At 43.7% G+C, this 11,598-nt stretch overlaps 1 protein-coding gene across 2 annotated transcripts; it reads right to left on the minus strand.

The window, feature by feature from the left end:
* Positions 1 to 256: 256 nt before the first annotated feature.
* LOC120919164 (cytochrome c oxidase assembly factor 3 homolog, mitochondrial) lies at positions 257 to 11,235 on the minus strand. 2 transcript variants are annotated; one of them, XR_005744522.1, is made up of 3 exons: positions 11,177 to 11,235; positions 10,804 to 11,050; positions 257 to 600 (listed from the first exon to the last, which is right to left on the minus strand). XR_005744522.1 is itself a non-coding variant. In XM_040331203.1 (2 exons), exons 1-2 carry the CDS (start codon positions 10,991 to 10,993, stop codon positions 497 to 499), a joined length of 294 nt encoding a protein of 97 aa, XP_040187137.1. In that variant the 5' UTR covers positions 10,994 to 11,050; the 3' UTR covers positions 257 to 496. The 2 variants fall into 2 exon arrangements, 1 of the variants encoding a protein (XP_040187137.1); XM_040331203.1 differs by lacking the exon at positions 11,177 to 11,235.
* Between the last annotated feature and the right edge of the window lie 363 nt (positions 11,236 to 11,598).

Below are 11,598 nucleotides of genomic sequence, written 5' to 3' on the forward strand. Positions count from 1 at the left end.
AGCTGACAAGGATGCGATTCTTGGATTAACTCTGAGCAATGGAAACCATGAGAGCGGACGAGCCTCCACCAGCGCCCAAACCCGCCAGCTACCAGGATCGGTATAGTACAGAGAGGCCAACCCATGTGACATGCCTTTACGCATTTTACTTCTAGTGTATTTCAACTGTCTGGCTTCCTAAAAGAAAATAAAAGTTTGTGAAGGAGCAGGTATATGGTGTTTTTGTTTTCAATGCAATATAAAATATAGTCGTATACTGGTCACTACAAGCATGACTTCTGTACATATTTTATTCATAAAAATTTAAGTACATACTATACAGACACAGAAAACATGGTCACTGAGAAAACATTCCATATATCAAACAAAATAGTTTTGATCTCTGACATGGGAGTTTTATAGGACAAGATAGGCAAAATGCTTTGGCTCCATGGTGGCATTAAAAGGTGGTATCCATGCATCATAAGAATTCCCCAAAAATCTTCAATCGGCTTATTTAATTGCCAGATGTTTTTGGATATCTTGCTCGGGCCAATTTTGCTTCCTCTTCTAGTTCATCTAGAAATTTTTCTTGTGATACAGAGAAAAAGGTGTAACCATCTGTTAGGAAGTTAAGGCTTCTAAATCAAATGCATCTAAAAATATAAATTCTGAAGACGCTACACACATCTGGGGTAATCAGCAAACAGCTGGCTACACAGATGAAATACATATGACTGCTGGTTTATCTTACCTGACAAATGTTTCATATTTCTGTCTATTCAGTCTTGAGATTTATACAGCTCCGCTACACAGCATAGCCCTGTCTGGCAGAGTAAAGGCTCATACACACGAGATTGTTGGCCAATGAGCGTCTGATTTTTGTCAAAAGGATGAGCTCTGGCGTGTTCGCACAGTCCATGTGCAGAGCCCGCCAGGAAGTCGGCATCGCACTAATCACAGGCAGGGAGACATTTCCCGATCTCTGCAGCCGAGCATTGGGAAATGTCTTCCTTCCTGTGATTAGCGCAGCGCAGTGCCGACTTCCAGGCGGGCTCTGCACATGGACTGTGCGAACGTGCCGGAGCTCATCCTTAGCCAGGATCTTGTCTTGCATACTAACGGTACACAATTGTCATGCCACAAACATGAACGTAGTGACGTACTACGAGGGATTTCAGCTCGAGCGCCACCCTTTTGGCCCATTCTGCCAATTTCGTGTTTGGTGAGCACTGATTCCGAGCATGTACTTTTGTCTTTTGTGTGATGGATTTTTGTGTACTGACCATCAGAAAATCTGACGTCAAACTATTGTCCGCCGAAAATTTACAAGCATGTCAGACAACATTTGTTGGCCGAAAGTTCAACAACAATTGTCAAAAGGAGCGTACTAACGTTAAGACTTTAGGACAACAGTCTGTCAACAGACAATGGTGAATGGTAGGGGGCGCTATTGTGATAGGAATATATTAAGACCTATTACTAAATATCAAAAAAATATATATAAAATTACTATACATAAATAAAATAAATACTGATCAATTAATAATTGAGCAATTACAAAACTCATGTGATAAAAAAATATATAAAAGTAGTCAAAATACATAAACCAGTGACAAAATCCACAAATAATTAGTTGAATCAATATAAAGAAGAAAGGAGATTCACAGAAGAAACTCTAATTAAAGAGTGATGTGCTCCCAAGACCATAAATCAAAAATTTGTTGTTCCAAAAATAATGTGATAATGATAATGTCCATGTATTCCTTGAATAGCGGTGAACCACTAGTATACACAGAAGTGAATCTTCTAAATAGTCCAAGAAATAAACATGCAATCCCTTCATGGACAACAGTGCTTCAAAGAATTTCTTCCACCAGTTACGCAAATGACACCCAAGAGTGCGGATAATAAATGCGCTTACCAAAGCGATTAGACTTCTTTTAACCACTTCCAGACCTTAGGTGTTTTTCAGATTTGGTGTTTGCAAGACTAAAACTGTTTTTTCTGCTAGAAAATTACTTAAAACCCCCAAACATTATATATATATATATTTTTTTCCAACACCCTAGAGAATAAAATAGTGGTCATTCCAATACTTTTTGTCACACCGTATTTGCGCAGCGGTCTTACAAGCGCACTTTTTTTGGAAAAAAATCACTTTTTTGAATTAAAAAATAAAACAATAAATTTGGCCCAATTTTTTTATATATTGTGAAAGATAAATGTTACGCCGAGTAAAATGATACCCAACATGTCACGCTTAAAAATTGCGCCCGCTCTTGGCATGGCGTCAAACTTTTACCCTTAAAAATCTCGATAGGCGATGTTTAAAAAATTCTAGAGATTGCATTTTTTGAGCTAAAGAGTAGGCCTAGGGCTAGAATTATTGCTCTCGCTCTAACGATCGCGGCGATACCTCACTTGTGTGATTTGAACACCGTTTTCATATGCGGGCGCTACAAGCGTATGCGTTCGCTTCTGCGCGCGAGCTCGTCGGGACGGGGCGCTTTAAACATTTTTTTTGGGGGTTTTCTCATTTATTTTTATTTATTTTATTACTTTTTACACTGAAAAAAAAAAAATTGATCACTTTTATTCCTATTATAAGGAATGTAAACATCCCTTGTAATAGAAAAAAGCATGACAGGTCCTCTTAAATATGAGATCTGGGGTCAAAAAGACCGCAGATCTCATATTTAGACTAAAATGCAAAAAAAAAAAAAATTTGAAACTGTCATTTTTTCAAATGACAAAAAAAAAATTGTCTCTTTAAGAGGCTGGGCGGGACTGACGTTTTGACATCACTTCCGCCCAGCAGAGCTATGAGGACGGGCGAAGGAGATTTTTCCTTCAGTTTCTTCCCTGCTCAGCTGCCGAACAGTCGCGATCTCCTCCGCCGCTACCGACGGCTCCGGTAAGCGGCGGAGGGCGCGGGAGAGCAGCGGGAGGGGGGGGGCCCTCTCCCGCCACCGATAACGGCGATCTCGCGGCGAATCCGCCGCGGAGACCGCCGTTATCGTGTACCAGACCGCGCACACTAAAGATCGATACCTCGGTTGTGGCAGCAGCTGCTGCCGTTACCGAGATATCAATCTTTAAAAACAGGACGTACATCGTCGTGCGCAGGTCTGGAAGTGGTTTACTAAAAAGAGTCAAACTCGCTTGTGCAGTTTTGATGTCTGCAAACATATGGTGCGTCCTCCAGTACTTTAACACAGGCAAGTCTAGGGCTAGGGCGGCGTAGCCTGGTCACGCTTTTTACGAATTCCCCATCATCCGACCCTGCGAGCTGGCGAGGCGAGAGGAGACACACGCCATACGCGATTTGAGGCTTGCTACCTCATATATTCAAGGCCCGCAGACCCAGTGCCGGGATGGGCACCTTTTAATGTAAGTGGCCACTTGGCCCATGATGTTTTATATTTTTAAAATAAAAACCGGTTGCACTATGGAGCTGTTTTTCTATTTTATGTTCCATTTATGAGACTGCTTGGAGAAGACTTGCCTGTGTTAAAGTACTGGAGGACGCACCATATGTTTGCAGACATCAAAACTGCACAAGCGAGTTTGACTCTCTTTTTAGTTAAAGGCGTCTAATCGCTTTGGTAAGCGCATTTATTATCCGCACTCTTGGGTGTCATTTGCGTAACTGGTGGAAGAAATTCTTTGAAGCACTGTTGTCCATGAAGGGATTGCATGTTTATTTCTTGGACTATTTAGAAGATTCACTTCTGTGTATACTAGGGGTTCACCGCTATTCTAGGAATACATGGACATTATCACATTATTTTTGGAACAACAAATTTTTGATTTATGGTCTTGGGAGCACATCACTCTTTAATTAGAGTTTCTTCTGTGAATCTCCTTTCTTCTTTATATTGATTCAACTAATTATTTGTGGATTTTGTCACTGGTTGATGTATTTTGATTACTTTTATATTTTTTTATCACATGAGTTTTGTAATTGCTCAATTATTAATTGATCAGTATTTATTTTATTTATGTATAGTAATTTATATATATTTTTTTGATATTTAGTAATAGGTCTTAATATATTCCTATCACAATAGCGCCCCCTACCATTCACCATTCACTAAAATCAATGAGGTATCACCTTTTTCATTTTCAGGGGAGCAGCTCTATTCTAATTTATATTTTATAATTGATATGTTCCACATTTATACATTTTTGGCGCGAAAATATATCTTCAACATTTGTCAACAGACAATCCCCTGCCAACAATCAGATCGTGTGTACGAGGCTTAATTCTCTGCTGCAGTTCAGTAACAAGTACAGGTTTTGTCCGTCCCCCAGCCTGTGACTGGACAGCGAAAGGAAAAACAGCAGACTAATGAGCTTATCTGTCACTCTGCTCCCTCTTCCTATCATCAAGTTCCCTGCACTTCAGCAGAATAACTGACTGGCTCCTTGTGTTGCTTCTCCCTCCCCAATGTAAGCTTTGCTGTATGGTGGCTGAAAGAGGCTTAGATGCTTACACAGCTTATACCTAAATAAATCATTTTAAAGGATATGTTTACCATTACAATAAATAAATAAATAAAGAATAAATGCACTTGTTTATTTGCATGTGAAAAAATTCAATTTTTTTTGTAATATACCTATGAAGCACTGACCCACAATCAGAAAATGTAATGCCAAAGTCCTACAGACTGTATCTGTCTGGCTGTACTTCCGACATGGCCAGGCAGTTACACCGTGACTGGAAGACTTCATGAACTACCACAGCGTTGTGGTAGTTCATTGAAAACTACAAGCCGACAACCACAAAAACTGTCAGACCTTGTAGTTTTCCCATTCACAGAACACTGTGAATGGATGACGGGGCCAGGTGGACGATTGTGACATAGCTGTCAGAACAGGGGATTGAGCGGAGCTGGGGTCGGTGCAGCTGTATCATGTTTCAACCTGAATATAGGTGTAACATGTTACAAAATTTAAACGTATCCTTTAATTATGTATTCTTGATTACACATTGCTATCTGCCTCATCCAATCAGCGAATACTTTGCAAAGCTCTGAACAGTACCCGTGCCAAGCAGCAGACATACCGTGTTCAGGATGCATTGGACCAACCACTCAGCATGGGACCCTGAAGCCTGTGGAGATCGCTGGCAAGGCATTGGCTACTACAGTGATTTCCAGCTTCCAGGGGCATAGGCCAGATATATTATATGCATAGTTACACTAGTTTATGCTGAATCACTGTCACCATGTATAAAATATCCATGCCAGGAATTCCACTTTCAACTACAATGGTTTAAATTGTTGTTTTACAAGTAGACATATTAGAAATGGCAGCAGACAAGCCGCTTTCGTTAAAAAGAACTTAACTGATAATCTCTTTAGTTGTCCTCAAAGGAGGCTTGGTGGCCATTATGTTGTCGCCCATGTGCAGCTGCCCAAACGCTACCACGCACACAAACACCCTGCGCCCACATCAGTGGATGCCACCCGCTGGAGAAGAGGGAGATCAGTGAACGTTGTTTGGCGATCATCCCTTCCTGCTAATGATCTGGAAGCAAAATTTAAAATGTCACTTCTTGGTCCTAGTGTCAGTTTTCCCAGTCATTATGGCCTGATCTGCACTCCATTAGCTTCACTTGAGGGCAGGTGAGACATCAGGGGGTTATAAAAAATTGGAACTACCAATATTTTATTCACCAGGGTGTCCACTTTCAGAAATTAGGTTTAAAGCGGGAGTTCACCCATTTATTTATTTTTTTACCTTTTCCCCTTAGATTCCTGCTCGTTTTGTCTAGGGGAATCGGCTAGTTGTTTTAAAATATGAGCTGTACTTACCCGTTTTCGAGATGCATCTTCTCCGTCGTTTCCGGGTATGGGTCTTCGGGAGCGGGCGTTCCTTCTTGATTGACAGTCTTCCGAGAGGCTTATGACGGTCGCATCCATCGCGTCACTAGTAGCCGAAAGAAGCCGAACGTCGGTGCGGCTCTATACTGCGCCTGCGCACCGACGTTCGGCTTCTTTCGGAAAATCGTGACGCGATGGATGCGACCGTCGGAAGCCTCTCGGAAGACTGTCAATCAAGAAGGAACGCCCAGTCCCGCAGCCCATACCCGGAAGCGGCGGAGAAGACGCATCTCGTAAACGGTAAGTACAGCTCATATTTTAAAACAACTAGCCGATTCCCCTAGACAAAACGAGCATTCATCTAAGGGGAAAATGTGTTCTCTATGGGTGAACCTCCGCTTTAACAGTTTTAACGAATCTTCGGGCCTAAATTTATTTTTTTAAAACATGTACAAAAACGGCCCTGGCTTTAAAAAGGTTAGTTCACCTTTTTAGAAAAAAAAAGAAAAAGGTACACCAATGCCAGACATCTTCCCCACCCACTTTGTCCCCACTGTATATAACTTCTGTGAGTGCCGCACTGTCAGAGCCCATTTAGTGGCCCAGGGATTTTAAATCCTTATCTCCCTTTTTTTTCTGCACCACTTCTAGAACAGATCAGTGTTAGCTTAAAATACAACTAAGGGCAAAACTCTTTCCTGGTGCCTCCATGGCAGCATGCATGTGATAGAAACCCTCCTTACTTCCACACACAGGACCAGCGGATAGTGATAAAGGGTTTTTAAGTTTTGGCTAGAGTGGAGAGGGATTAGAACACCTGACAGTTTTTATTGATCTCTATGCCTGCTAAGAAAATTCACCCTATTTGTCCTGTTTACTGTAATCATGAAAAGTGAAAGTAAAATAAAAATCCCAAATGTTGGGTTGTCCCCAGAAGAGTAAAATATAGCGAAATTCTTCCAATGGGGACACTAGTCCTGGTGACAATCAGAGATTCCCTTAATTTGCAGGGATTTCCTTTCACTTCCTGTTTTGGCTGTAGAACAGGAAGTGAAGGGAAATCTCCCAAATGTGACACAGAAAGCAAAAAAAAAAAAAACAAAAAAAAAAAAAACGACATGGGGTTATATATAACCCTTGTTTACTCTATGCAAAATGAAAAGTTTTTCTTTAGTTATACTTTAAAGCGGGGGTTCACCCTATTAATAAAAAAAAAAAAAAAAAATGTTTTTTCTTCTAGCATAACATGAGGCATAGTAGCGCGAGCTACAGTATGCCTGTCTTTATTTTTTTAGTCCGGTACTCACAGTGTAATCGTAGCGACAAGATTCCGACCCCCCTCGGGGAATGGGCGTTCCTATGGAGAGGCAGCATGATTGACGGCCGGCTCTGGCACGTCACGCTTCTCCGGAAATACCCGAAATAGGACTTGGCGCTTCACGGCGCCTGCGCATAGTCTGTGCGCAGGCGCCGTATAGCGCCGTGAAGAGCCGAGACCTGTTCTGGCTGTCTTCGGGGAGCGTGACGTGCCAGAGCCGGCCGTCAATCACCTTCCCTCTCCATAGGAACGCCCATTCCCCGCGGGGAGTCGAAATCTTGTGTCTACAATTACACTGTGAGTACGGGACTAAAAAAATTAAGACAGGCATACTGCAGCTCGCGCTACTATGCCGAATTTTATGCTAAAAACATGTTAATAAGAGTGAACCACCGCTTTAAATATTTTTTGAAAAGATGAACACTTTAAAGCGGAGTTCTGCCTGAAAAAAAAAAATCAATTCAGTAGCTGCAAATACTGCAGCTGCTGACTTTTAAAATAAGGACACTTACCTGTCCAGGGCGCCCACAATGTCCTCACCCAACTCGCCCCTGGGCTCTTGGTGGAGGCGCCAGCATCTTAAAGCAGAGTTCCACTTAAAAATGGAACTTCCGCTTTTTGGAATCCTCCCCCCCTCCGGTGTCACATTTGGCATCTTTCAGGGGGGACCAGATTAGAGGTAGACCGATATATCGACCGGCCGATATTTGGCCATTTTTGATTAATCGGCCGATTATTATCAAGATTAGGCCGATATTTTTCACTGACCGCCATTCCTCCTCTCTTCTCCACACTCAGCAGCGCTGGCAGCATCCAGCCCTGCACTGAGTGTGAAACTGACAAGTAACAGAGAGGAGAGTGAAAGTAGCTGTCAGCTCGATGTCGGGGGTGGGCGGGACCCGGCAGCTATATTACACCAGCCAATGGGATGGTATCTGGGCGAGCAGCTACGTGTACGTGGCCCGCCCCCTTTCTAAAGTAGCCCAATCATTGGCTGGTGTAATCTAGCTGCTGGGTCCCACCCACCGCCGACATTGAGCAGACAGCTCCTCTCTCTGTTAGTTTCACACAGTTACACTCGGCTTAGTGTAAAAACCTGCCAGTGCCAACCAGTGTTACCCGCCAGTGCCAACCAGTGTCACGGCCACTGCCACCACTAATCAGTGCCACCTGCCAGTGCCAATCAGTGCCACCTGCCAGTGCCATCTGTCCCAAACTAGTGCCAACTGTAAGTTCCAAACCAGTGCCACCTGTACTGAGGAAATCAAGTGTGTGCTAGAGTGACAGGAGTAAGCAGGAAGGAGTGGAGTGGGTGACGATTCTTTTTTTTTTTTAAATCGGCCTAAAATATCGGCCACAAAAATCAGCATCATATATCAGCCTCCCCAATTTCTAAATATCGGCATCGGCCAGAGAAAAACCCATATCGTTCTACTCTCGACCAGATAACTGTCTAATACAGGTATTAGCTCCCACTACCGGGCATAGATTGCTGCAGGCTCCGATGGGATCTATGCCATGTCCGGCCCCTCCCCTGTTGTCTTCTGGGAAACACACAGGTCCCAAAAAACAGCAGGGACCAGTGAGGATGCGCAGAGCGACTCATGCATGCGCAGTAGGGAACCAGGCTGTGAAGCCGCAAGGCTTCACTTCCTGATTCCCTTACTAAAGATGGTGGCACCCCCACCCAAGAGACAGATCGGCTTCTGGGGCGCCCTGGACAGGCAAGTGTCCATATTTTAAAAGTCAGCAGCTGCAGCATTTGTAGCTGCAGACTTTAAGAAAAAAAATCAGTAGAACTCTGCTTTAACCACTGCCGCATGTATATATACGTCCACAGAACGGCACATACAGGCGTACATGTACGTCCCTGCCTTTCTGCGGGTCCGATCGGGAGCCCCCTTGGTACATGCGGCGGTCGGAAATTGTGTGGGTGCGATCCTGGAGGAGGGCGCGGCTATCCGTTTCTAGCCGCCCCCTCGCGATCGCTCCCCAGAGCTGAAGAACGGGGAGAGCCGTATGTAAACACGGCTTCCCCGTGCTTCACTGTGGCGGCTGCATTGATCGTGTGATCCCTTTTATAGGGAGACACAATCGATGACGTCAGTCCTACAGCCACACCCCCCTACAGTTGTAAACACACACTAGGTGAAACATAACCCCTTCAGCGCCCCCTGTGGTTAACTCCCAAACTGCAACTGTCATTTTCACAATAAACAATGCAATTTAAATGCATTTTTTTCTGTGAAAATGACAATGGTCCCAAAAATGTGTCAAAATTGTCCGAAGTGTCCGCCATAATGTCGCAGTCATGAAAAAAAAACGCTGATCGCCGTCAGTAGTAAAAAAAAAATATTAATAAAAATGCAATAAAACTATCCCCTATTTTGTAAACGCTATAAATTTTGCGCAAACCAATCGATAAAACGCTTATTACGATTTTTTTTTACCAAAAATAGGTAGAAGAATACATATCGGCCTAAACTGATGAAAAAAAAATATATTATATATATATATTGCATTTTATTCAAAATTGTTGCTCTATTTTTGTTTATAGCGCAAAAAATAAAAACCGCAGAGGTGATCAAATACCACCAAAAGAAAGCTCTATTTGTGGGGAAAAAAGGACGTCAATTTTGTTTGGGAGCCACGTCGCACGACCGCGCAATTGTCTGTTAAAGCGATGCAGTGCCGAATCACAAAACCTGGCCTGGGCCTTTAGTTGCATATTGGTCCGGGGCTTAATTGGTTAAGTAAGGGAATCAGGAAGTGAAGCCTTGCGGTGGTCCCTACTGTCTTCTGGGACCTGCGTGTCTCCTAGAAGAAAGCACGGGGGGTGGCGGAGTAGAGAAGGGCCCGGACATGGCGTAGATGGTCGCAGATACTGTGATGATTTTTCGCCGAAAGTGGGAGCAAATACCTGGATTAGACAGGTATCTGGTCCCCCCTGAAAGATGCCAAATGTGACACCGGGGGGGGCTGATCCGGACAGTGGAAGTTCCATTTCTGGGTGGAACTCCGTTTTAAGAGTGTGTTAATTTAAAGGAAAAAAAAAAAAAAAACACCAATGTATTACTACTGTAAAAAAACTGTATGAGATGAGTATTATTATACATCATATTATTGGGGAAAATCGTTGGCATCAGTGGGTAGTACATCTCCCTGTGTAATTTGTACCAATAGGTACTGTAAATTTCTCCTAAATGTGCGCCATTTAGGTGATATTTACTATATACCGCGCCAATGAGGTCATCAGCACATGTGTTCTGAAGCAACAGCCGCCCGTGTTGTTTCTTCAGAAGTGTGTGCGATGATCGGCGGCTCCTGCATGCATGTGAGGGAGTGACGTCACGTGGCTTCGGGCCAATTACAGTGCTGGAGTCCGCGGTCCCAGAAGGAAGACGAATGAAGATGGATGCGGCCTCCAGCGGGGACAACAAGGGCTTTGTTTGCAGGCAAGTGTCACATAATGTGCTAGTATGTGATGCATACTAGCACATCATGCCTGTACATGGGAGGAATAAAAAAAAAACAGTTTACGTCTAAAGGTAAATAATACATATATCTAGATCACATAGTCTGGCAATGATAACCCCTGAGCCAGCAGCCAGGCAGATGAGCGTGTGTCAGGTCTCTCCAGTATAATGAGTATAGAAGGTCACACTAGAAGGATACAGATCCCAAGCACGAGGCCGCCTATGGCCAGACCAGTAATTATATTTCTGCCTTTCAGATTCCCCGACCTCTTTGCCCACTGAGCCATCTCTATTCGTCTCATGTGCTCCAGCTGCTCCGGGGTCAGCGTTTTGGGGTCGATCCTCTGTGCATATTTCGGCTCAGAGCCCTGTCCTCTCCCCGTCTCCATGTCTACAGCTTGGCGCCGACTGATGATGTCACCCTTCTATGCTTCCGCAGTTCCGCACTAGTAAAAAGAAAAAACGTTTCTCCGGATTAATGTTAGTTAAAACATACGTTAATATGCTTTATGGGACTGTACAGTTAATGAATATTCACCTATTTTTTTTCTAAAATTCGTTTTTTTCCCTACCTAGTTTGGTCAGTCACTGCGGCGGCGCCATTTTGTCGGAGACCGCTGTGAATTGCGGGTGCAGTGTCACATTCCGCTCCCTATCACAGAATGCTGCGGAAGTGACGTTTTTTCGCCGCCATCTTGCTACTCCTGGACAGTAATGATAGAGTGAGAAGGGGGCAAGCGGACATCTTGTTACACCCACCGGAGTTTTACCCTGAGGTGCAGACAAAAGAGGTCAGGGAAGTCTGTGTTGGCTGCAGTGGAGGGTTTATGGTGCTGTGGTGGCAGAAACGTAATGTTCATCAAAAAGAAATCCACGTTATTCTTTTATTCTTATATTACTCCTAAAGGTTTAACCACTTGCCTACTGGGCACACCCCCTTCCTGCCCAGACGAAATTTTAGCTTCCGGTGCATTGCCATGAAATGCGATTTGCC

The sequence above is a fragment of the Rana temporaria genome, chromosome 12 (genome assembly GCF_905171775.1).
Source record: "Rana temporaria chromosome 12, aRanTem1.1, whole genome shotgun sequence".
Taxonomy (NCBI): Eukaryota; Metazoa; Chordata; class Amphibia; order Anura; family Ranidae; genus Rana; species Rana temporaria.

Excerpts from the sequence above, each read along its gene's own strand:
- LOC120919164 (XM_040331203.1), bottom strand. The coding sequence starts at position 10,993 with ATGGAGACGGGGAGAGGACAGGGCTCTGAGCCGAAATATGCACAGAGG. Across the intron at positions 601-10,803 it reads CGGCCTCGTGCTTGGGATCT|ATGGTTACACCTTTTTCTCT; the intron begins GTATCCTTCTAG and ends ACTTCCTAACAG.